Raw genomic sequence first — 27888 nt, 5'->3', positions numbered from 1 at the left:
GCAGAATGCAATGCTAATATGAATGTTATGCAAAATTCCAGGTTCAATACAATAGAATAAAATAAAACTCGAAAACAAATAAAACTAAATAAAAAATGAAAAAGGAACGATCATACCATGGTGGGTTGTCTCCCACCTAGCACTTTTAGTTAAAGTCCTTAAGTTGGACATTGGAGGAGCTTCCTGTTATGGCGGCTTGTGCTTGAATTCGTCCAGAAATCTTCACCAATGCTTGGAATGCCAACAGCCTCCGGGGTCCCAAACTAGGCATGTGAAGCTTCTGAGCAGCTTCAAACAGATTTTCAGACTCCAGGGGTGATGAATATCAGAGTATTTTCCAGGATCCCAAACTTTGGTTCCGAATCCGCTTTCGTTTTGATCTATACTTTTCCATCCGGGCGGTTTGGAAATTAGATTCTCACCAAGATGACAAAACGTTTTCCGAGATCCATTCGATTGAACATGATACCCATCCGTGCACTTCGAATTGAAGCGTGGAACCTTATTGAACCTTGTACACCAGCTCTGAGTGCGAGCCATTTCCCTCTTACTCTTAAAGCCGCAGAGAGCTCTAAACTGGCCATCTGTTTCAAGCAAACCATATTCAAGTGGAAGATTGAAGATAAAAGACAAGGATTATACCCAATTGTAGTTTGTGTTGGGCGATAATGGCCTTGGGATAGGTGTTTCCAGTGGTTCTGCAAGCTCTACTCCCTTATAATCTTCTGTGAATTCTTCCACTTCAACCATATCTTGATCAGAGTCTTCAATTTCTCCCTCATCATCGCTCAAGTCATATATTGGAGGTTGAGAAAAATCTACCTTAGCATCATCTTCATATTCACTCGGGGGAGATTCTTCTGTCTCAAAGAATTCACTTGCGGATGCAAGTTCGTCACTAAGAGAACAGGACTCGTGATCATCATCATCAAGGAAGCCTGTGTCCTGGGTTATTCCGTTCAGTTCTTCATAAGATATTTGCAGTGGAGGCGGTGCAAAATCCTCCTCAGCGTCAATTGTAACATCCTTGACGGAGTTCTCCACAGCTCTGGATTCAAGTGGTGGTTCGACATCTCCTGAATCTTCAACCAACTCTTCTTCTTCTGCAATGACAGCTTCCTCTATTTGTTCTAGTACGAAGTTATGCTCTATGCTGTTCACTGGAGCTTCTAGCGTCTTCTTTGTACTGCGTTCTTCATTGAATTCTCCACATAAAGCCATGGGGGTCTGTTGAGGGGCTGAACGTCTGGAAGATAATTGCTTTAACTCCTCCACTATTGCTTGCTCCAGTTGATGAAGGGTTGCAGTAAATTGTTTCATTGATTCTTCAAGGCGAACCTGTGATTTTGGCTTTGATGGATATGGGTATGGTGTATGGGGGAGTGGTGGTTCTTGGGAGTAATTGGATTGGTGTTGGGGCGGATAAGGATCGTATGGTGGTGAATGGTGAAAAGAAGCTTGTGAGTGTGGTGGTTTGAGGTTACGTTGAGAGGATGGTCTATAGGCACGGGATGGGGCTTGTTGGTAGTTACAAGGTTGTCCACCATATCTTTCAGCTGGGTATGCATTGTAGAATGGTCGTTGTCCATGATATCTTGGAAGGTGTTGTTGCCTAAAGGGTTGATTAGATCCTCTTGACTCCATCCATCCTTGATTGGTCTGACCTTGATGCATATTCCTACTGTGGTTTCTATTTCCTTCAACAAAGTTAAAACTAAACTCAAATCGAGAGGGGTGAGAATTCATAGTAGTTATCAGTAATAAGGGAGAAAATGGAGAAACAAATAAACAAGTAAAAGAAAAATATTTACAATAACCAATAATAAAGCACACGTTTGCAATTCCCCAGCAACGGCGCCATTTTGACGTTAGGATTTTTGCTAGTAAAGAATTTTATAAAAATAGTCGCGTTGTAGATATAGATTCTAAACCAACAGAAATCCCTTCGTACAAACATTTTGGTTGTCACAAGTAACAAACCCCTTTTAAAATTGATAACCGAGTATTTAAACCTTGGGTCGTCTTCTCAAGGAATTGCAGGGAGGTATGTTCTTATTATTGGCTATGAAAAAGGTAAAATTGAGGTTTTGAGAATGAGGAATAAATATGGCAAATAATTTAAATGACAATTAAAATAAATAAATAAATACTGCAAAGCAAACCTTTGGCAAGGTATGAGAAATTGGAAGTCCAGACTTTGTTATTCTTAGCAATAATAATGAAAGTTGAATCTTAATTCCACTTAGTTAACCTTTGCTAAAGCAAAGAAAAGTTAAGGGATAAATTAGTTGACCTTCGAATCCTATTTATTTCCTAAGAAAAGGTTGGGATTATTGAAGTTCAGTCCAATTAGCAAAGATAACAATTATCAATTATGTTAAGCTTAGATAACTCCTGAGTTACTGATTTCTCAACCAAGACCAAAAGGAAAAGAAGTTAAATCTGCTGGAATAAAAATTGTCTTCAAATTGAGGATAATAAAAAGCAACAATCATAAACTGAAATACCTCAAATATCCTTAAATAAAAATGTCAATTCTAACATGGACAATATCAACAGCCAATTGGGCAACATCAATCAAACACAATAAAAGCTTCAGAGTAAACAAAAATAGAAGAGAAATTAAATAGTAAAAGGAATATTAAACCTGGGATTGAGAGTCACTCCTAAAACTAAGAGAAGTCCTAAATCCTAAATCCGATTCCTAAAGAGAGAGAGGAGAGAACCTCTCTCAAAACAAAATTTAAATCATGGAAAGTGAATTATGAAAGCATGATCATGAATGGATGCATTCCCCCACTTTATAGCCTCTAATCTGTGTTCTCTGGGCCGAAAACTGGGTCAGAAATAGCCCAAAAGTCACTTCCAGCGCTTTCTGGTCCGTACAGGTCGCGGCCAAGTGACGCGGAGGCGTCGCGCACGCGGCCGCGCGGATTAAAGTTCGCAGATGCGATGCATCTGCTTGGATCACGCGTTCGCGTCACCTAACGTCAGGGCAACTATGGGATATTATATATCAAATCGAAGCCCCAGACGTTAGCTTTCCAACGCAACTAGAACCGCGTCGTTTGGATCCCTGTAGCTAAAGTTATAGCCGTTTGAGTGCGAAGAGGTCAGGCTGGACAGCTTAGCAATTTCTCCAACTTCTTGTATACCTTCCACTTTTGCATGCTTCCTTTCTATCCTCTAAGCCATTCCTGCCCTGTAGTTTCTGAAATCACTTAACACACATACTAAGGCATCTAATGGTAATAAGAGAGGATTAAATATAGGAAACTTAAGGCCAAAGAAGCATGTTTTCAATCAAATCACATAATTAGGAAGGCAAATGTAAAGCCATGCAAATAGTATGAATAAGTGGTTAAAGAGTTGATAAAATCCACTCAATTGAGCACAAGATAAATCATGAAATAGTGGTTTATTATTCATTCAAGCTTATTTGCATGTAGAACGAAAGTGGTTGTCAGGCACACGTTTATAAGTGAGAATAGTGATGAGCGTCACATAATCATCACATTCATCAGGTTCTTGGGTGCGAATGGATATCTTAGAATAAGAATAAGCGTGAATTGAATAGAAGAATAATAGTACTTTGCATTAATACTCGAGGAACAGCAGAGCTCCACACCCTTAATCTATGGTGTGTAGAAACTCCACCGTTGAAAATACATAAGTGATAAAGGTGTTGATTGGTTCTGGCCCCAGAGAGGGAACCAGGATAACCAAGACTCTAATACAATAGTAAAAAGTTCTACTTATACTAAACTAGTTACTAGGGTTTACAGAAATAAGTCTAAGTGCAGAAATCCACTTCCGGGGCCCACTTTGGTGTGTGCTTGGGATGAGCTTGAGCTTTACACATTTAGAGGCTTCTCTTGGGGTTAAACGCCAAGTTGTAACGTGTTTTTGGCGTTTAACTTTGGTTTGTGACGTGTTTCTGACGTTTTACTCTAGAATGCAGCATAGAACTGGCGTTGAACGCCAGTTTGCATTGCCTAAACTCGAATAAAGTATGGACTATTATATATTGCTGAAAAGCCCTGGATGTCTACTTTCCAACGTAATTAAGAGCGCGCCATTTGGAGTTTTATAGCTCCAGAAAATCTATTTCGAGTGCAGGGAGGTCAGAATCCAACAACATCTGTAGTCATTTTTCAGCCTCCTATCAGATTTTTGCTTAGGTCCCTCAAGTTCAGCCAGAAAATACCTGAAATCACAAAAAAATACACAAACTCGTATTAAAGTCCAAAAATGTGAATTTTGCATAAAAACTAATAAAAACATCCCTAAAAGTAGCTAGATCTTACTAAAAACTACCTAAAAATAATGCCAAAAAGCGTATAAATTATCCGCTCATCATATACCAACAACACAGCAAAATAAATCATCATAACAAGTCGGAAAACAAGTACAACAACACAAATATTCAAACAAGCCTGCAAGAGGTTGGATCTTCTTAAACAATACAAAGGTACTTCATAGCTCTTAAAAGCCTCTTACTCAGCAAGAAAACAACATTACAAAAGATCGACATAGCATTGTTTACAGGAACTGAAATGACACCATTTAGGGGCAACACAGAGCAAAACCTCACATTCAACACACAAAATTATAGTAACAAATTTCAAGCAAATAACAAAATTTTCCAAGACTTAAGCGTAGAAAAAGAATGCGAAAGTTCAAGAACAACCATGAAGATGCAACCAATAAGATTCAACAAGAAACTATTCAGAAGCACATTACCCAATAAAGAACAGGGGTACATAAAACTAACAAAGAAAAGGGATGCCAATCTTGATTAAAAAAAATGAAGTGAAGGAGCAAAAAGAAGAAAGAGAAAAGGGGTTCAGTATTGATAAGACTCCAAAGAGAGAATGGTAAAATCACTCTTCCCTCATTTATGACGTACACGGTTACCAAAGACTATAAAAAGATGTGCAAATGATTACGAAAAGACGTAACATTTCAGGTTCATAAAAAACACGTCGAGTACCCAATCTTTGAAAGACAGTATACCCGACGTGATGCATCAACACCACAAGAGATCAACTTGACTTGTAAATGCTCGAGTCCAACCTAATAAAACTCGGTCTCAAGCAGAGGCATTGTTGGTCCAAAACATAGTCAGGCCCAAAATGATCAAAATCTCAATCAACAATCTACAAAGTTCAAGAGACTATATCTACTTTGGTAGTTATGCCTAATTTGTTATACTCGACTTATATCCAGAGTTCAAACTCACTCTACATTTGTGCCCGACTTTATCTGTTCGACTTGATACGCAGAATCCTAGCTGCACCTACAAATGTGCTCATATATTTAAATATGAGATCATAAAAACCCAACAATCTCTACTACTTATCTAGAAAGAAAATCTCAACAACTTTCTTATCTAAAAGGGAGTAATAAATCCACCATCAAAGGTGTGACAATTCAAAATATGGTTATTGACTTTACATCTACACTTATAAATACTCTAATAACCTTAGGTACTCTTCGAACCTAATCTACTAAAAACCTATTAAAACTCTTACTAACTTAAACTTCGGAGTCCCGTACAGATACCACCCCCACCTTTTCACAAAAAACTTGAACAGATTCATCCTCGTTGAAAAAGACGTCAGACAGACCATTCAAAGGCATTTAGACATCACGTTCAAGTCCAAAGTAACCCAGTTTTAGGTAATTCTTGGAACAAAAACCGTCTTTTGTCAATTCTAAAAATATTAAATATTATTGTTCTCTTCTAAATATCAATGTAATAAAGCTTAAGTTTTCCTATAATCATATATGTCTAAATATCATTGTTCAAAATTTAAAATTTTTGCTAGGTGTAACTGCTATTATCTACAAAAAGTGTGTTCATATATGAATTTATCTATTTAATTTTTTTATAAATTTAATTAAAACATATTGCAAAAATTATTAATCGAAAAAATATTAAAAAATACAAATTAATATTAATTAAAATATTAAAAATATAAATTACTCTAAATTTTATATATCAGGCCTACTACACATACAAGTCTTTTTGGTATACAAGTTGGCCCAAACCCAACAAAAATAACCTTCAGTTTAGATTGCGTGTAAACACGCACTTTTCCAACTATTGAATAGCGCGAAAATCATTATGACAAACAATTCTTCTTCCTCAATCAAAATTGCAACACTCAAAATTCAAATAAGGATCTAAATCTCTCAAAAATCTCTCAAAATCGTCGCGAAAAGTGAAGGAAGTTTCGAAGCTGAATTAAAAAATAATTATGAGAAAATAAAATAAGAAGATAAAAAAGAAGAAGCAGCAGAAGATGAGGAGGAGGAAGAGGAAGAGTTTTAAATTATGTAGAACTTATCAGTACAAAAACACTGAAAATTCTTAAATAATACACGTAAATATTTTAGTTTTACTCTAAAATTTGCTGCAAATACACAAAAGTATTTCCTTTAATGTTGCATTTTTTTCTTATTTCTTTTTTTCTTTTAGTTGAATGAATGTAAATTCATCCTTTTCCAAGTAATTTTTGTAGCATTATGCGTTTCTTCTTCTTTTTTGTTTGATTTTTTTATTCTTGTTAAGAGAGTAAATAAGAAGAAACTTAAGAAGATAAAACAAGAAGGAAAAAATGAAAAAAAAAGAAAAAATGGTGATGATGATGAAAAAAAGAAGAAGAAGCAACAGAAGAAGACGAGGAGGAGGAAGAGAAAGAGTTTTGAATTATGCAGAATTTATCAGTACATATACACCGAAAATTCTTAAATAATACACATAAAACATTTTAATTTTACACCGAAATTGGCTGCAAATATACCAAAATATTTCCTTTAATGCTGCATTTTTTTCTTCTTTTTTTCGTATTTCTTTCTTTCTTTTAGTTGAATGAATGTAAGTTCATCCTCTTCCGAGTAATTTTGCAGCATTATCTGTTTCTTCTTATTCTTTGTTTGATTTTTTTGTTTTTATTCTATTAAGAGAGTAAAATAATAAGAAACTTGAGAAGATAAAATAAGAAGAAATAGATAAATAAGGAAAAAAAGAAGAAGAAAATGGTGATGATGATGGAAAAAAAGAAGAAGAAGAAGCAGTAGAAGATGAAGAGGAGGAAGAGAAAGAGTTTTGAATCATGCAGAACTTATCAGTACACAACACCATAAATCCTTAAACAATACACATAAATATCTTAGTTTTACATCGAAATTAGCTGCAAATATACAAAAATATTTCCTTTAATGCTGCTTCTTTTTCTTCTTCTTTTTTTTCTTATTTCTTTCTTTTTTTAGTTGAATGAATGTAAGTTCATTCTCTTCCAAGTAATTTTGCAACATTATGTGTTTCATCTTCTTCTTTGTATGATTTTTTTTGTTTTTACTCTTGTTAAGAGAGTAAAACAAGAAAAAAACTTGAGAAAGTAAAATAAGAAGAAAAAGATGAATAAGAAAAAAAAGAAGAAGAAACAGTAGAAGATGAGGAGGAGGGAGAAAAAGAGTTTTCAATTATACAGAACTTATCGATGCACAAACACAAAAAATTCTTAAACAATACACATAAATATATTAGTTTTACACCGAAATTTGCTGCAAATACACAAAAATATTTTCTTTAATGCAGAACTCCTACATTATATTCAATTTAAACCATCAACAATGAACAATAATTTTCACAAACAAAAACAATATTATTCAATTATAGAATCATAAACTATTAACGAAAACATTAACTAGAATCGAACACACCTCAGCCACTAGATTGGATTCAAAATAATAATCTATTTCGCTCTGGTTTAATTAACAATTTGAACTTGAATTCATTATTTTCAACAACGAGATAAATGTTCAAAATTGATTTCAGAGCTCGATTTTAAAAACGTAGAGAACGAAGAAAATTGTAAAAAACGAAGTAAGAGGACGTAGAGAACAAACGAAGAGAAACGCATAGATGAAAGAAAATGTAGATCCAAAACGCTGAGAAAATTTGAAAACGGAAACGAAATCCTTTCAAAAAAGACAATTATATATTTGCGCATTGATTGAAAAGTTAGTTAGATAATGGGGCGAGGTGAATTTAGTTAAAAAGACTTGCATGGAATTGTATCGAAAAATGACTTGTATGTGGAGAATATTTGTTATATATTAAATTTTTTAATCAGATTAAATATTAATGTAACAAAAGAAAAATTTATTACTTCAATCTATTTATATAATAAATAAATTAATTCTTTCAATAAATATATATTGATCTCTTAATAATTAACTACTTAGGATGTGTTTGGGGTTTTTGTTAGGGAAGAGAGCCCGTCTTAATGACTTGAACGTTCTATTTTTATGTTTGACAACTTTTTGGAACTCCAAAACCCAGAAGTACTTTCACTTCTGAACGTACGTTCACGTAAAGCGAAAAATTCTAGCTTCTGCATTCACGTTAGAGAAGGCTGATTTTAGGTGAGAAAATTTTTTCTTTTCCACCAACTTTATCCTTCATTTTCTTCTATAAAAAGGATGCAAGTAATCATATAACTTTCACGGTTCTTTGTGTATTTTCTCGTTCCAAAATTTTTTTCCATCAAAATTTTTTAGATTTATTTCAATCACTACTAAGCTAAATATTTTGATTTTTTTATTATTTTTAGTACTATCTTTCATATTTTGATTTTTATATTTTTATTATATATTTTTATTTATATGATAAATATTTTTATATTATGTTTTTAGTGTTCTGATGTTATATTTTTATTGTATTTTTTTATTCATATGACAACTATTGTTGATATAAATTCTTATTTTTATTAATTTTTATGATGTTTTTATTATTTTTTGTTGATATAAATTCTTTTCTATCTTTTATTATACTATATTTATGTTGTGTATAAAATTTTTTATCTTTTTATTTAGTTTTATTCATATGAATTTTATTTACTTTTTATTGTAAATTTTTTGTTCATATAATATATGCTGCTGGTTATAATTATTATATACTATGTTTGTATGATTTTTTTTTTGTTTTTATTGTACTTCTCACTATACTTTATTTTTGTTTTTATTGTATACTAATTATAAGTAACAAAAGAGTGCTAACAGTACTAAAAAAATATAGAACATTTTCTTTTTGTTTGACATTATAAAATGTATAGTACTATCTTTCATATTTTTATTTTTTACTGTATTTATTTTATTTATATGATAAATATTCTTTATATTATTTTTTTAGTGTTTTACTTTTTTATGTATTTTATTATTTTTTATTATTTTTTAGTTCATATGAATTTTTTTATTACATGAATTTTTTTATTACATGAATTTTTTTATGATATTTCTTATTTTTTTTATGTATTTTATTAGTATTTTATCTTTTAATTTAATATTTATTAGGCTAATAAATTATAATTCAAATGACACAATCTTCTTATACTCACCTAAGACGTTGCGGGTTCGAATTTTTCTATCTTCGGTAAAAATAAAATTTAATATTTATTAATGTTTTTATGTATTAAAATATATTTTATCAACTTTTATATATTACTCTAATTTAGTAAATAAATATTAATTTTATTATAAAATGATATTTTTTAATAAAATTTATTCAAATATCTAAAGTAAAATAATAAGATAATATAAAAAATTATTTAAACTGATGTCTTTTTTAATAATTTTTTATTTAAAAATAATTTTAAATAATATAAATTAAATAATATTTATTTTATTATAATTCATTTTGATACAAAAATAGTCAAATATAAATCATAATTAACATAAATTTACTTTTAATCAAAATCAAATTTATAAAATTAATTTTATAAAAATTTTTATTTATAAACTATAATTCAAATACACACTTAGTATAAGGAGGCTTTACATTGGTTCCTATAATAGAGATGGAATGATGGATAGATAGATAATAAGTAGATAGATTTATTATTTTTATTATTATTTAAGAATTAAAAAGCATTCTTTTGTTCGCTTTGGGGTTTCTATCGCTCCCAACTAACCAAGTAACCATTATTTCTTCCTTTAAATGCAATTCCAATAAAATCCTAACAAGTTCATCTCGGGACTTCTCTTTTTCCATTTCTCGCACTTTCTTCTGTTGTCTCGAGAAAATTCTATCACCGGGAATAACTTCAGTTGCTTCGTTTCTTGATCTTCTGCGCTATCGGAACCTCGTTTCCGCTTTCCGAGTTGTGGTTTCTGTGCGAGCGAGTTTGGCCAAGTGAACCCTCGTTTGTTAAACCCTATGGAGAAGAACGAGGTGTGCACATCGGAGTCCGTCGATGGAAGCCGCGACGTGTGGAGCTCCAGATCTTCGGATTCTTCCTCCGCTGATCATCTCGTTGTCATGGTCAATGGAATTCTCGGAAGGTGTGATCGAATTTTCTTCTTTTTCTATTCATTTCCTTTTTTTATTGTAAATCTATGAAACACCGATCATGTTTGTAGCGCTACTTCTCGATTGCGTTTGTTTCGATGTTCATATGTGAAAAGTTTGAAGGCTTTACGTTGTGGCACTTAATTGGAATTTTGAGATGTTGTGAATTGATAACTTTTGTTGCTTGATATATCTTTTTCATTTTTTTTTCTTTTGTTTAATTTTTTCATTACATGATTCATGTTTTGAATTCGACGGTCTTTTGATGCAGTGCAACGGATTGGAAGTTCGCTGCAGAGCAGTTTGTTCAAGAGCTTCCTGAGGAAGTGTTTGTTCATTGTAAGAACTAAGAACCCTTTGCTTCCGATGATATATTATTATTACTTATTTACTTTCAAAAGCTTTTTAATGATGATGATAAGCGCTTGTTTTTCTAGTATAAGATATTCCTCTAGTCTAGACACCAAAAGCCTAAAAAGATAATCCTTTAGTCTCATTTGTTATGAATTTCGGGAGACAAGACTTGTCTTGAAATATTATGCACTGTGCTTGATTTTAATTTTCAACTATTTCCTTAAAACCCAGGTAGCGAAAGAAATGTGTCTAAGCTGACACTAGATGGTGTAGATGTAATGGGAGAGCGATTGGCAGAGGAGGTTAGTAACTACATAACACGTTTTCTTTCTGAATTAGTGTTTCATTTGAAAGTGAACTACCCCTGATTTTATAATATTAAATACCAGAGACTATATATCCCAAAACTGGCATAGTTAAAAATATTAGACATTATAAATATTATGTTTAGAATTGGATGGTAAGAAATGGTGTTGGGACAATTCCATTTATATTTATAATATCAAGTATATTGCAGTTGATTATGCATCTCTCTCTTCCTCTGATATTTCATAACCTAATGCTGCGGTTATGAGTTTTATTTTGGAAAGATGAGGAAAGGGAAGGTGTCTCAGGAGTCCATTTTACTTTACCAACTTCTTCCCTCCCTTTCCTTCTAGAATGGAACTCATAAGTACACCGTAATCAATGTTTACTTTGTGAAACATTCATAAAATTCTCATAAATGAAAATTAAAGAGGAAGTGTTCCTTTGCATGAATCATGGGATATTTTATGTTCTCATGTTTTAGGCTGCAAATCTGTCATCGTAAATTTGGAGAAAGGAATTTCAGTCTATCCATTATATCAAGCAAGAAAGCTGATAAGTTAATATCACATGCATACTCGACATGGACAATTTTCATATGATGATTTTGCTTCAAACAGATCTGTGTATTATGTGTGATATGATATTTGAGATCATTACTTTCTACACATGTATGTGGTATGTCTATCTTGGCATTGAATTTATAATTGGTGTTGCTGTTAACAACACATCTATTTTTTAGGTCCGTGAAGTGGTTAGAAGAAAGCCAAATATGCGTAAGATATCCTTCGTCGCACATTCAGTGGGAGGACTAGTGGCAAGATATGCAATTGGAAAGTTATATAGGCCACCTGAAAGAGAAGATAATGGTGATAAACAAAGAAAGGAGGACTCAGCCGGTAAATTGTGTGGTTTGGAGGCTATCAATTTCATTACAGTTGCTACACCTCATCTGGGATCAAGAGGCAATAAGCAGGTACAACAAAGTATCTAAAATTCAAAATTGACCTCTTTAGAGTAGAAAAGCGATTATTTATTTTATTTTTTATTTTCTCAATATGGAAAGAAAATTCCCAAGAGATTAAGGCATTTAGCAAGGCATGTTGATTTTGCTGCATATCTACCAAAGTAACACCTGCTTAAAAGTCGATCTGTAGAACATCCAATAGAAGCTAATACTACGATATTTATAACCCTACCTATATGTTGCCTAAATGGCAACCAAATCTGTTAATTCCGCTCTGAAAGTTGCCCCAAGAGGATCCATTACCAGCGTGGGAGGGGGTGACCATGAGACTTTACATGTGGTATATTTATGTCGAGTGCAAATATAATCGGAATTCTTTGCTTATTTTGAGGCTGTAGTTGGCTAGCAGCAACTTCTTTGTTTATATGTTAGCACACCTAGTATAATTTTTCTTAGATACTAAAAAGAGTGCTAGTGTAATGGTTCATTTGGGAGCTTGGGTATTATGGGATGCCCTCATGGCCAAAGTCCCTGGTTGAGTAGTATGAGATTAATGGGATGTTTGATGTTGTATCTAATGAGAGTGGTTTGTTCCCTTCAATTGTTTGTTTTCCTTAGTTACTTAACAATGGTATTAGAGCCTAAGTTGTTGGTACCATGAAAATATCTATAGGCTGGATAAAGGTCAATACCAGATATTGATAGCCGATAGCTGAGTTGTTACCGCTGGATTAGTGTCGATAGAGGAAAGTCACTGAGGATGTTGGCTTTGCAAGGGCGGTGTACTATTAGGGACATGGTAATAATGCGGTGCCCATAGTCCCACATGGAATAGTATGGAATGCTTGATGTGTATTTAAGGAGCGGTTCTTCCCCATTAATGGCTAACTTTTAGGTTGTGATTTTCGATTTCCTTTTAAGTACATAACAAATTCCTATATAACTTTTCCTAAGAACAAGGTCATGTCTTCCCTCTAATTTACATTCTCTCAGTTTAATTATCTTCTGGATTTGGTTATTGAACCAGATAGCTTGGATGATTGATTTATTGTCTGCCAATTTCTCAAATTCTCTGTCATCATCCAACAACTGAAAAATGTTAGTGTAAAGTGGGTGAAAAGGAACTTGATGCATTTACTGGAATTATACTTGTCTAGAATATAAAATGGTTTATCTTCCTTCCCACTCCATTTTGAATCACTATCTGAATCCACTTTCTAATCTCATTAATGTTTTTGTAGAAAGATTGAGATGCCATCAAACCATATGGCCTAGAACCATATTTTGATATTTTGGGGAGAGTATCCAAAAAAATCTCTTTGGAGTATATTACCTTATTTCTTTTTATTTACTCATTTTTTATCCATATACCATCTCATGTTTCTTCTCTTATTGCCTGAATGGGAAAGGGTAATTTCTTTTTCCTTTTTCTTTCTAAAAAAATAGGGAAATTGATGGTTCGTTAAAATGTCAACATAAACAAAGCATTTTTCCAATATATGGAGTTGACTGCATGAATCAATGGATGCCATACGGCGTCTTGTCATAGAGCATATTTTTGTTCAGTCCATGGGTATCAAATCAAAAAGGAATCTTAAGGGACACTTAGAAGTGGACAAAATGGACTTTATTTATGTACTTCACTTGATAGATTGTTATGAATGTGTTCTTCTAGAGTGCTGCATATATGTTCAGCTTCATCAAAAGTTTCCATCTTGAAATTTCAATTAAGAACTCAACATTGAGAACGTCCATAAAGTTATTGATGAATATAGAGTAATTGCATCGTTTTGGGATATAAATATGTTAATTGGATTTTAAATTTCAGGTTCCATTTCTTTTTGGCGTAATTGCCTTTGAGAAACTTGCAAGTTGTGTTATTCATTGGATTTTTAGGAGGACAGGTCAGCATCTTTTCCTAGTAGATGATGATGGAGGAAAACCTCCATTGCTTAAACGCATGGTTGAAGATTGTGATGGATGTTATTTCATGTATGTTTGTTGCAACCTTGTATCAGTTTCCTTTGATCTATCATCGTACCTGTCGGATGATTTTTTTTACTTTATGCAGGTCTGCATTGCGTGCTTTCAAACGCCGGGTTGTTTATTCAAATGTGGGCTATGATCGTATCCTTTATAATTGCTCTCTCTCTCTCTCTCTCTCTCTCTCTCTCACACACACACACACACACACACAAAAGAACCTTTATATTTTGTTTTCCCTTATAAAGGTTTTAGATATTGTTGGCTGGAGAACATCATCCATTAGACGTGATAGTGAACTCCCAAAGGTACTTCCTGGCATGCCTTTTGTATTGCTATCTGGCTCAACAGATCCTCTGCTTCTATGCAGTGACTCAAATATTTATTTGCAGTGGGAGGAATCACTGAATGAAAAATATCCACATGTTGTGTATGAAGAGCACTGCAAAGCTTTAGATGCTAACCAGTATGAGTCGGCAGAAGATAATGGCTCTGACAAGATAGAAGGTGTGTATCCTCTGTTTGTTTCACAATAGATAGTAGTGTTTTCCATACCTGTTGTAGTTGGTTTGTATGTTCGAATACGAATTGCCTTGCATGCATTGCTAGGTGTTAAGTACCCAAATAAAGCAAACAAGAATTAAGGGAAAGAAGCAGTTTAGTTAGTTAGAGAAGAAAGTGGTAAAATAGCTCCTTTGCCTTTTATTTACAATAGAATGGGACCATCTGAGGTAACAAATAGGACATCTGGAAAAGTTATTGGGGAGGGCACGAGTAAGGATGAATTCTGCTATAGGAGACAGGATTGAGAGTGTACAGAAGAAATAGAAAAAAAAAAAAAAAAAAAAAAAGAGAAAGGGCGGGGTTGAAGAATCAGGAGGGAAAAGAAAGGAGAGGGTGGTAGCCTCTTGAATGCTACCTCGTTTCCTTCCTTTTCAGTACTTAGTTTTTCAATGAAATATCAGAGTGGGAGAGTATCACCTTTGATATCCTCCGGCTCCTGTGTTTCTGTTCCAGTCTCTTCTACTCTCTCCTACTCTTCTATGATTCTATACTACTTCCTCTATTGGTGTTCTGCTGATACTGCATATTCTAACACTTGGCCACTCTCATCTTATCAACTGATATCCGTTTGTTTATTGAATTTTGACATTTGCAGATTTGCTTTGTCCATGTTCAATTCCAAATAGAATCGTATATTGCATTGCTTATTTAATGAAAATCCATTTTCTTGTTGCCTCATCTAATGATCTTCTGAAATAAATAATTGTTTATGAATATTGGAGCTGATTGGTTTTGAAAATATTTCCTGATTTCATCTTTCCTAAAATGATTCTTACTTTAAAATTTTCTAAGTTTAGGAAATGTGAGCATTTGTCAAAGTAGATTTTGTTTTAAATTAATAGGACACTGAAAATATGTTTGTTGATCTATGTTCAAATCGTAATTTCAAAATCAAATTAACAAAAACAAGATTATGTGTTTATAAATTATAAAATATATATTCCTTTCATAAAAATAAAAATAATATATTATATTTCCTAATTTTATTTGTCAATATAAATTTTTATAATTTATTTAAATAGTGTCTATTTCAATATTAATGAAATAAAATTGTACAAATAAAAATTAAAATAGACAAAAGTAGTATCTAGTAACACATGATGCCTATATAACGTACACATGATATAATATATAATTAAAACAAAACCTAATCTAAAATTTATACAAATTGCATATTTACAATGCAAAATAATATATAGTTAAATACTTATAATATTATGAATTTTCAATAAACTAACTAATAAAAAAATACTTATAATATTATGAATTTTCACTAAACTAACTAGTAATAAAAGGGTAAAGTATACTTTTTGTCTTTGATATTTGCGATTTTTTTTCAAAGGGTACCCCTAACGTTTAGTTGCATTCGATTTTGTCCCTAACATTCTCGATTTGTGTCAAAATTACCCCTAGATGTTAATTCCATGTAAAATATTAGGGACAAAATTGAAAACTTTTAAGGGTAGTTTTGACACGAATTGAAAACGCAAGTAATAAAACTCAATGAATCGAAAAAGTTAGGGACAAAATTGAATGAAATTAAACGTTGAGGTATTTTAGAAAAAAATCACAAACATCAGGGACAACAAATATATTTTACCCTAATAAAAAGTATTGAAGTATTTAATATGCTTCCTGTTTTATCTTTTATACGTTACCATTCAGTAGTTTAGAGTTTGCGCTTTGGATGCAATAAGTGAGCATGTATAGAAAGGGCACTGAAACAGCTGCTATTCTCACTCTTGGAGCTTTGAAATATTATATTTTAATTGTTCCTTCACTGATGTCGTGCCAGTAAAAGAGGGCTACTTAGCTACTAACAAAACGCAAAAAAATGAAAGGAAGTTTCTGATATGAACATATTTCAATTTCGGGGACTTAAAAATGAAAGCAATGGAAATTCAAAATGTGTTTTCAATATTTCTCTCTCTTCAGAAAATATTTCCAGAAATCATTACCTAAAGTTTTTAACCTAGCATATTTTCAAATTCATTTTTGGTTTGTGAAAATAAGAAAGCAAACGATTCAGTACACCCTAAATATTTCAATAAATGTAAATTTCTTAAATAACATTAATGGACATTCACAAACGTGTGTTCATCCCTTAAAAATTTATTGGAGCTATGATAAGTGGGACCACTAAAATTTGGTCTTGATCTGAGTGTCTAGTTCTGTTGAATAATTCTTTTTGAAGAACCCAAATTTATTAGACATTCAGTTGTATTGCCAGGCCCACTTGAGGGACAAGGTTTCATAATTATCCTTGAATTTGGAAAATCGTGTCACCTGTGTGCTTTCATGCATCTTTACATTTCTCCAAATTACAAGATTGTAACTGGAATGAATGCTTGCAGAGGAGCTTGTAACAGGCTTATCCCGTGTGTCTTGGGAAAAAGTAGATGTTAGCTTCCACAGTAGCAGACAGAGGTTTGCTGCGCATAGTGTTATACAGGTTTGTGTTTCGCAGTCCACTATGCTTGTCGATTATTATAGCAGTATTTCATTTTAAACCCGACTATATTTCTTTGGCATACATCCTTTAACTTGCCACTTGTCCATCATAGTTTAAAATTGCTATTTTACAGGTCAAAGACCGAAGCTCACACATAGAAGGCGCAGATGTCATACAGCACATGATTGATCATTTTCTTACATAAAGCCATTTGTCCGTAGAGTTCTGTGTTTCCCACTTAGCCTTATACATTTTGCACAGGTAGGTCTAGAAATGTTTAGCTAGCCATAGCTAAATCTTATTGATGCAATGATGCTAATATTAATTTAAACCTGAAAATGAATTGGTTGCAGGGTGGAAGCATTGGTCCTGACGTCCCTGTAAGTTCTTTATTTGTTTTAGGTGAAGCAGCAGTTAAAGTTTTGGCTATGTATAATTCTTGACTATGTATAAAATATGTATGTATATGTAAAGTAGATGGCATATTTATATCCCACAAAGCATTACGTGTTTGCATGTATTTAACCATAACCAAACCAAAGCAGACCGATATTAAACAAATTGGTTCTTAAACTGATCGTCTTTTCTGAAAGTGATTAAAAACCGGGTTTCTAAAATGCTTTTAAAAAATCAGAACCTGATAAACAAATATAGTGTGCGAGTTGGCTCATATTCATCTGCTCACTAACCTCGCGCTTGAGAATCGGGAAGACAAGTATGTGGAGTTCAGTTATGTTTGCATATTCGGCCTTACCCAAATAATGCGGTATGCCTCAGTTAGTGCATACCTTATCCTTCTAAATGCAGAAACAGGAAGAAAAAAAGAAATTCTTGGGATTGAGCAACTTTTAGTATTTTTGGTCATTATTTGTTATTGTACACTAAATTATTTTTAACGAATAAATTTTATTAATTTATGTGTGTTAATTTTGAAAAACATGAGTGTGAACTATATTGATTTATGTGTATAAAATTTTGGTAAATATAGATGTAAATTATATGCTTTTTGAGTGTAAAATGTGTATAAATATGGGTGTAAATTAGTGTCAAGTGTTGCTTAAAAATATAAATTTGTTGGGTATGTAGAATTGTTCGGGAAAAAAATCTTTTAAAAAAATAAAATTATTTAAGTGATAAAGTGAGGTTAATCACTTGAATTTATAATTTTTATCATGTGTTATCACATTAATTTAAGAATAATTGGACATTTAGGAGTTGATTGGTTTGTGAAAATATTTTTTGTTTTTATTTTTTGGAAAATTATTATTTTCAACTTTTCACATTTTAGAAGATGTAATTGATTTGTGAGAGAATTTAATGTGAGCAAAAAGGGGTTAAAAATTTAAGAATTTTTAATTTGAAAAAATTTTGGTAAAAATTTAACTTGGAAAATAAATTTGAGCGCCAAAATTTAATTAATTGCGAAAAAATGTGTACCAGTGTTATAATTTATTATAGATGTTTAGGTCTTTTTGGAATTGCACATGAGAAAAATAAAACTGTTTGATGAGTTTGGAAAACTCTAAACTAAATTGATGATGATCAAACATTATTAACAGCAAAATTATTAAGTTAATCTTGATTAATGTGTTAATTAAAATAATTTTGTTGTGCAGGTTTAATATTGGGCCGAAAACAATTTTCTGGTGCAAGCCCAAAATACATCCAGCCTTTGTTTTTTTATAAAATATGATGAATATGGCTGATTTGATGTTACTTGGGCTCAAATAATTTTGATTGAACTAAGCCCAAGTGTGTTACATGCTTTCCAATTGCTTTGTGCAAGTTCCAAATTTCATCAGGAAAGCAAATGTTACTATTGGGCCAGAAATTTAAATAATGTCACAAGCCCAATTTGTTGAGCATGCTTGGTCCGAAAGAAAAAAATGGGATTGGGGCACTTTGATAAAAAAACCCAACTCTTTGAATTTGGTTGCTTACCTCTAGCGGATTTCATTTTTCACCTTGGATGGAATTCAAATTTAATTTAATGCATTGGAAACATAAGAAAGAGAGAGAAGATTGATTTGATGGCTATTATGACTATGCACGCCACTCTAAGGGAAGTAAAAGCAAGCTATTCTCAAATTAATGTGTTTAACCACTCTACATTGCTTTTCTTCAGATTCTTTAATTCTCTCCCATCTCTTTCCTCTTCTTTCTTCGGTCCTTGTCCAGGAAACAATGGAAGAAATGTTCTTCAACCAAGAAAAGGAAGAGGCTGCATGCATCAAGACCATCAAGCTAATGATGGCAAGAAAACACACTAAAATAAAAATGAGCTGTGGCTGAGATTTTCACCAAATGTGGTTAGATTTGGTGAGGTAATCTTGAGCCTTTCATGCTCAAAAAAGGGACGTTGAAGATTCGGCCAAGAGAAGAGATTCTTGAAGCATGGCTTGTCTTTGATTCTGCTCAACCACCACAGGGAGTAGCTAGAGTGGCGAAGTGATGGTTGAAGGCAGAGATTGAAGCAGATGAAGTCATTATCATCATGAGGCATCAAGGGCCAGAAATCCATCTTGGAGAGCAAGCCAAGGATGGAGAGCCCGGATTGATGAAGGGTGATGATCAAGAAAGGACTAGAGGTAATTGCATGTTGGTTAATGCATGGTTATCTCTTTTCTCTCTGTGTGGCCGAACCGGTTCTGTGTTTGTTGAAGGAGGAAGAAGTTGGTTCAGTTTTGGCTTCAAGTGTGGAGGCTTTCCTTTTCTTTAAAAAGGGGAACAACTACTATTTGAAGCAAGGAGAAAATTTGAGAGTGCAAGGCACAGAGTTCTCAGAGCTACCTGAGCTAACAGTTTTTCTCTTCTCCTTCAATGTTCTTTGTTTTGTAATTCTTCTGTTTAATTTTGTCATGTCTTGAGTCTCATGGAAAAAGGCAAACAAGTGAGGTTTGTATGAAAAAGCCATAGAGCGGTAAAAGGCAGAGAGTGAAAAATTAAAAGAAAAGCCATAGATGTCTTAGAGGTCCTTTGTTCATCTATGTTGTGTATCATGATTCTGTGGGAATCCCCTTGTAAGTTGGGTTAGCACTTTACAAGTGGTAATCAGATTGATTATAGTGAAATTCCATCATGTTTGTGATGGAGACTGGATGTAGGCTGCACTGCACTTAGCAGCCGAACCAGGATATATCTGGGTGCAATTTTCTTCTCCTTTCTACTCTATTTCTGTTTTCAAATACACAGGAGCAAAAACCAGAATTATCTCGTGCCAAGTGACGAGACAAAAAAGAAAAGTCTCGTGGCAAGGGACGAGACAAAACAAAGTTGCTCGTGTCCAGTGACGAGCAAAAACAGAGAAGTCTTCTCTGAAGGTCAGCAAGTGTTTCAAGCAAAAAGGGGGCTAAGATTCAACCCCCCTTCTCTTAGCCACTGAAACCATCACTGTTAAAACAACTAGAAAAGTATTTAGAATAAAAATCGGAACACTTATCTTAAAAATTTTGGTGATAGGTGCGATCAAGGGGCGAAAATTTTAAAATCGCACTACTTAAGGGGTATACGAGCGTGACTTACCCTGACTTCACACTCAAACTCACAACATTCAGCTTTTGGGGAGAGAGCGCCACAAAGAGATTGAGAGAGGAAGAGAACCCTAGTGTAAGATTCGAAAAAATTATAAAAGGATTAATTGGATAATAATCCTTAAATTAAAATAGTTAAAACATGTGGGGGTGTCGAAAAATTAAAACTTAGGAATTTGAAAATTTAACTATGATAATAGAACTTAGTGAATTTTTTCGAGTGTGAAAATGTAATTTTCTGCGAAAAATGCGTAAGGACACGTGCCGCTAATTTAACTGGCAGTATTAGTTTAAACTGTCCAGTACTGTGCGTATAAAAATTTATTATGAGCCAGAGCAAACAGACTTGGGCTGCAATTGGACCCAAGGTCCATTCACTTATACCCTTACTCTACCCCCCTTTCAACACACACACTCCCCCGTTTCGGAAAACACACACATTGTGCCCTAGGAGAGAAGAGGAGAAATGAGCACTATTCACCTTCTTCCTTCCATCATAATTTTTTATTCGGAGCTCCGATTGACGAGCCGTTTGCTACCATGCAAAGCTCTCGTGAGCTCTTCAATTCTATTTAGGTATTGTGGTAAGTGTCTCAAAGTCCTTTGCTCAGCTTCATTTTTCCCTTTCAATTCGTGTTTTAGTTTTGGTTTTGAGGAAATCTTGTGATTTTGGTTATTTAGGAGTGTTATAGTATGAGCTATTGGTGGGTTTTACTCCAAGCCTTGGTGAGAGAAGGTAAAAAATTACTAAACCCTTGTAGTTAGTTGAATTTAATAAACCCTAGAGTTGATTTCAGTACAATGTATGAATTTAGATTGAATATATGTTGATTTGGAGTTGAGTTCGTGATTTGGAGTGCTTGATATTGGGCTTTGGTGGCTAAACTTGGAAGCTTGTGAAAAAAGGAGTCTTTGGTGATTTTTAGCTTGGGAGGAATTAGTCAAGGTATGATTTAAGTTTCATTTAAATACCATGTAATGTGACATGAAGTCCTAGGCTAGTTGTCCTAGGAATAGGATTGAATTGTATTACTGGATGAACTTAAAATGTGTAATTGTTAAATTGTTGATGGATTTGAGTTTGTTTTGGTGATTGGTTGTTTGTAAATTGTATGAGAATGGGATATGAGTTTGGTGATTGAAATTGAATTGATGAATTAATGAGTTGATGAGATGAATGAATGAATTTTGGGTCGGATGCCGTGAAAGGTAAGATTGGTAAGTGTTCATACCCTGGCCCAACATTAAGGCTCAGGTCCAAATGAGCCAAAAAGGCCCAATCCAAAGATTGGCCTTTGCTACTCATCGACCTCTTCAGAAGAGGTCGGATTCGACACAAACTCCACTTTAAGGAAGTCGGGGTCAAAGGTTAGCTAGCAGATAACCCTTATTCAAATAAATAACTGCCCCTAAAATCTCTCAACCCACTCCCAGGAGCCATATCTCAACTTCCCTAAAATAAAGGGACGGTTATCCACCTTAAAAGGTGGAACTATTCCAACGGTGGTTATTAGATCACCACTATAAATACACTGACACCAATCGGGTATCTCTAAGTTCTAGTACTCTCTAAACCTGTAAAACCCTTTGCTGACTTAGGCATCGGAGTGTCTTTGCAGCTACCACCCTCTATTCCTCCATACACACAAGTCAGACGGTAGCTCCCTGGCGCTATCAAGTCGGAGACCCTCTCCTCCTGTCGTTTGGGTTAACTTTACAAGCCCAGTCTACTAATCTCTGGTTACTAATGACAAGTCATTTTAGGTAAGTTTCACAAGCCTTTTTCATTATTTTTTACTTGGTTTTCATGCATTTTTAGGCAATAAGTAAGTATTTGGATGAGAATTTCATGCTTGTCTTGATTTAATCAAACATTGTTAATTTTATGCATTTTTCATAAGATTTATGCAAGAATTGTTTAATAAAATGAATGATGCAAAATCCTATGATTACGCCGTGGCTTTGATGTATCTGTTTGATTGATGACTGATAAACCCCATTTTTAGGGTTTATCTTGTGTTGAATTTAGAGGGTTTTGTCAACTTGTCTCCCATTTATTCACTAGAATAGCATGGTTTTGTAAATTCTCCTTTAATTGGGCTTAAGAGTGAAAACATGCATTTTAGGACTTAAAATAGCTAAATTCAATTCACCTTGATTCCATTAGATGCCTTGATGTGTTTGCTAAGTGATTTTAGGTTTAGGAGGCAAAGATTGGATTGAGGGAATGAAGAAAAAGCATGTAAAAATGGAGAACTCATGAAGGAATGAAGGAATCGCAAAAGCTGTCAAGCCGACCTCTTTGCACTTATTCGATCATAACTTGAGCTACAGAGGTCCAAATGTGACGGTTCTGGTTGCGTTGGAAAGCTAACATCCGGGACTTCAAAATAATATAAGATTTACTATAGTTGCATCACGTATAAGGACGCGTACGTGCCGATGCTGCACGTCACTTTTTAAAATGCAACTCGTGGCCAGCGATTTTAGAAGCTTTGTGGGCCCAATCCAACTCATTTCTGATGCTATTTAAGCCAAGGATTAAAGGGGAATCAAGATACTTTTGATCATTAGTCATAGTTTAAGTTTTAGACATAGTTAGAGTTAGTTTCTAGAGAGAGAATCTCTCACTTCTCTCTAGAATTAGGATTAGGTTTAGGTCAATAATCTTAGATCTATGTTTTAATTCATGTTCTCTTCTACTTCTACTTCTCAATTTCTTGTTGTTACATTCATCATTCTTCCATTCTTTTGTTGTAATTTCCTTTATGTTGCTTTTATGCTTTGTTGTAGATCTACTCTTGTTCCTTCTCTTTTCTTTCAATTCAATTTGAGGTAATTCATAATAATTGTGTTTCTTTTGATTTGTTGTTGTTTAATTCCTTGTAATTGAGTAGTGTAGATTTACTTTCCTTGTAATTTTACTATGCTTATCTTTTGTGCCTTCCAAGTGTTTGATGGAATGCTTGGTCGGATTTTAGAGTAGAATTTTATGTTCTTGGCTTGGAAAGGTAACTTAGGAACTCTTGAGTTACTAATGTCCAAGTAATTGATGATTGAGATCTATTGACTCTAGTTCTCACTAATTGAATTAGTGGAGGGTTAGGACTTATGGACTAGGATTCATATAGCTCATTTGACTTTCCTCTACTACTAGTTAGAGGATGACTTAATGGGATTGATCCTTGCCAATTCTCATGTTGTGGTTAGTGATTAGGATAGAGATCCTGGACCACCAAACCCTGCCAAGACCTTTTTGTTATTTGAATTTCCTTACCATTTATTTTTCATGCCTCTCATAAAAAATCCCAAAATATACCCCATAACCAAAAACAAGACACTTTATTGTGATTCCTAGGGAGAACGACCCGAGGTTCAAATACTTCGGTTTATAATTTTAGGTTAGTGACAAATAATCTTTTGTATGAAAGGATTATTGCTTGGTTTAGAAACTATCCTTGTAACGAGATTTCATTAGTAAAATTCTAGACCACACAAAAATCTAATCATCAAAATGGCGCTGTTGCCGGGGAATTGCAATGGTGTTATGTTATTGGTTATTGTATATATGTGAATATTGTGAATAACTTGATTTTTGGATTGCTTGTTAGCTTTTTGCTAGTTTTAGGACTTTGTTTCATCATTTCTTGTTAGCTTTTGTTTCTTATTTTCTTTTTCCATTATGAATTCTCACTTTGGCTATGAGTTTGGTTCTAACTATATTGTAGAAAATGAAGATTTCAATGAAGAGATGTATCAAGGATGGCACAACCAGAGGTGGGAGGAGCCATATGTATATAATCAATCCTCATGGCAACAACCTCCACCAATGCACTATGAACAAGAGCCATTCTATGATGCATACCAATCAAATGGCTATGGTGAATCTCCTTATGACTTCCAAGAACCACCACCATATGCCTATGAGTCATATCCTCAACATAACCCTTAACCATACTCACAAGCCCCTTCTTACCAACCACCTCCTTGTGACCCAACCCATATCCACCATACCAACCACCTTTTGAACCATATGAGCCATACATAAAATCACCACCATTCCAACCTCAATACTTCCAAGAACCACCTCTTCCATACTATGACCAAGATGAACCACCTCCAATGAGTGCAACTTTCCATCCTCAAGATGAGTTCTACCTTCCACCACAACCCTCCATGGAAGAATATCCATGTCCATCTTTCAAGGAAGCAATGGATCGACTTCAAGCAACCGTCTGTGAAAAGTTAGATGCATGAGACTCATACCATATGTCCAAGGATGATTGTGAAGGAGCAACCGAAGAGGGAAGCATGAAGGGGATTGTAGAATCTCAACTTGAGAACAATAGATTGGAGTGTGTTGAGCAATAAGTAGAACAAATAGAGTACATAGAACCACCATATCCTCACTATGATGAACCACCTTCCTATTATGAACCCTTCCTCCAAAATGATGAACCCTTCCATCCACACCAACCTCCAATGGATGACATCCTTAGTGTTATTGTTCAAGGGCAAAAAGAGATGAAAAGGGATGTGCAAAATTTCATGGCCGCCTTGAATGCGGTAACAAATCAATTAGCCTCCCAATGCTTGAACACTCAAGGAACTCCCATGGCTACATGTGGAGAATCTAATGAAGAGCATAGCATGAAGGAGAGATTGGAAACTTCGGTGGGAAATGTGGAAAGTTGCTTTGTGTTGGAACAATTGGAGGAAGCTAGGATTATCGAAGAAAAGGAAGAAGTAGTTGAGGACTTAGGAGATGCGGAACCCCCATGGGAACCTAGAGTTGAAGAAAACCCCTCTAAGAAGATTGAAATTGATGTCAAGGAAGAATGTGCACAACCTCCAACACATATACCTTATGAAGAATTGGATGGGATAGAGCAAGAATTGAGTTCCCTTGGCAATGAAGATCAAGCATCAAGTCTTGGTGGTGAAGAATCCTTTGAGCTTGTAGAATCTTCTCCCTGTGGATTTGAAAGCATTGTGGAGGTAAAATTATCCCATCCTCCCAATTATGATTTGATTAAGGGAAAAGGCTCAAATAGTATTGATGAACAAAGGATTGAATTAGAGAAATCTTGTAAAGAGGTGAAAGTCCTTAGAAAAAGAAGGATGGGAGTTGGTTACGCTTTGTCAAGATCTTTGGAAGCTTCTTTACCTAGGTTGTCATCTACTCCTTCACTTAAGTGGGTAAAATTCATTTCTATTAGCTTTATTGTCCCCCTTGAGTATGACTTGCTTGAAATGGATGGCCAACTTAGGAAACTTTGTGGGATAAAGCGCAAGCGAAAAACATTTTGTGGTTGGCGTTGCAAATCAAGGCTCATTAGGGTTGCTACATCAAACATGAAATACAAAGGTTAGAGTAGTGCTCAACTAGATGGGTCTAGGAGGATTGTTGGTCACTTTATTAAGAGTTCACCTTACTTGCCATCCAGATGGACTAATGATGATCAATTCAAGGATGTGTGTGGAAACAAGATATGGGATCCGGGAATACATGAGGATCACCTTTGGGAGCTCATAGCTTGTGCAGAACTCCATCAAGGATTGAAGATATTAAATTTGAAGAATGGAGCTTATTGGAGATTCAAGCATTGGTGGATGTTCAAAGATAACTTCAAGCACAAGCCACCTTGATGAGGAGCTCCCCATAAGTCTAACTTAAGGACAATAAACAAAAGTGCTAGGTGGGAGACACCCCACCATGGTAAACTCTTTTCATTTTTCTTTTTTGTAAATATTGGTAGAATAGGTTTGATTTCATGTTTTGCTTGTTTTGTTGGGTTTAATTGGTAGTGTAGTATATTGAATAAGGTTTTAGGGTGTTTTGGTGGATGTTTGGAGGTTTGGAAGGCTTGGTTTGGTGCAAGAACTTGGAAAAATTTTGAAAAACAGAGCACCAATGGTGCACGAAGTTACAATCACACTTGCAATTCTGCACAACTAACCAGCAAGTGCAATGGGTCGTCCAAGTAATACCTTACGTGAGTAAGGGTCGATCCCACGGAGATTGTCGGCTTGAAACGAGCTATGGTTACCTTGTAACTCTTAGTCAGGAGATTAATAATGAAAAGGGTTTTGTTTGCAATATAATAGAAGAACATGAAATAAAAGGTACTTGTGGTTCAATAATGGAGAATAGGTTGGAGTTTTGGAGATGCTCTGTCATCTGAATCTCTGCTTTCCTACTATCTTCTCCTTCACGCACGCAAGGCTCCTTCCATGGCAAGGTGTGTGTAGGGTGTCACCGTTGTCAATGGATACTTCCCATCCTCTCAATGAAAATGGTCCATGTGCGCTGTCACCGCACGGCTAATCATCTATTGGTTCTCGATCATGTTGGAATAGAATCCAATGATCTTTTTGCGTCTGTCACTACGCCCAACACTCGCGAGTTTGAAGCTCGTCACAGTCATCCCTTCCCAGATCCTACTCGGAATACCACAGACAAGGTTTAGACTTTCCGGATCTCAGGAATGGCAGCCAATAATCCTAGCTTATACCACGAAGACTCTGGATGCACGAATTCGAACACTCTGTTGTCAGGAGAGGTACTCAAATTCGTGAACCAGGAACCCAAGAGATACACATTCAATCTAAGATAAAACGGAGGTGGTTGTTAGGCACGCGTTCATAAGTTGAGAATGGTGATGAGTGTCACGCATCATCACATTCATCATGTTTAAGTGCGAATGAATATCTTAGAATGGAAACAAGCGTGATTGAATAGAAAATAGTGGTAATTGCATTAATCCATCGAGACACAGCAGAGCTCCTTACCCCCAACAATGGAGTTTAGAGACTCATGCCACAGAGTTCAATGTAAAATGTGAAAATGTCATGAGGTACAAAATAAATCTCTAAAAGTGAGTAAACTAGGATAGGTAGTGCAGAAATCTACTTCTGGGGCCCACTTGGTGTGTGCTTGGGCTGAGCATTGGAACTTTCACATGCATAGGCTATTCCTGGAGTTAAACGCCAGCTTTGGTGCCATTTTGGGCGTTTAACTCCAACTTTTATGCCAGTTCTGGCGTTTTGACGCCAAAAAAGGGCAGAGAGCTGGCGTTTTGACGCCAATTTACGTCATCAAAAATCGCTCAAAGTATGGACTATCATATATTTTTGGAAATCCCTGGATATCTAATTTCCAACGCAATTAGGAGCACGCTATTTGGAGTTCTGTAGCTTCAGAAAATCCAGTTCAAGTGCAGGGAGGTCAGAATCCAACAGCATCTGCAGTCTTTTTTCAGCCTCTGAATCAGATTTTTGCTCAGGTCCCTCAATTTCAGTCAGAAAATACCTGAAATCACAGAAAAACATACAAACTCATAGTAAAGTCCAGAAATATGATTTTTGCTCAAAA

General features: G+C 34.5%; 1 protein-coding gene across 1 annotated transcript; it reads left to right on the top strand.

The window, feature by feature from the left end:
• Nucleotides 1-9970: 9970 nt before the first annotated feature.
• Nucleotides 9971-17486, top strand: LOC130961611 (putative lipase ROG1). The gene is made up of 11 exons (XM_057887574.1): nucleotides 9971-10350; nucleotides 10629-10696; nucleotides 10943-11013; nucleotides 11760-11993; nucleotides 13813-13976; nucleotides 14056-14111; nucleotides 14223-14275; nucleotides 14360-14474; nucleotides 16886-16983; nucleotides 17117-17244; nucleotides 17337-17486. The coding sequence occupies exons 1-10, from the start codon at nucleotides 10226-10228 to the stop codon at nucleotides 17186-17188; spliced, it is 1056 nt and encodes a 351-aa protein (XP_057743557.1). The 5' UTR covers nucleotides 9971-10225; the 3' UTR covers nucleotides 17189-17244; nucleotides 17337-17486.
• Nucleotides 17487-27888: the final 10402 nt, after the last annotated feature.

Source organism: Arachis stenosperma, chromosome 2 (assembly GCF_014773155.1).
Source record: "Arachis stenosperma cultivar V10309 chromosome 2, arast.V10309.gnm1.PFL2, whole genome shotgun sequence".
NCBI lineage: Eukaryota > Viridiplantae > Streptophyta > Magnoliopsida > Fabales > Fabaceae > Arachis > Arachis stenosperma.
The sequence above is the reverse complement of the archived record's forward strand: the minus strand, read 5'-3'. Positions and strand labels throughout refer to the sequence as shown.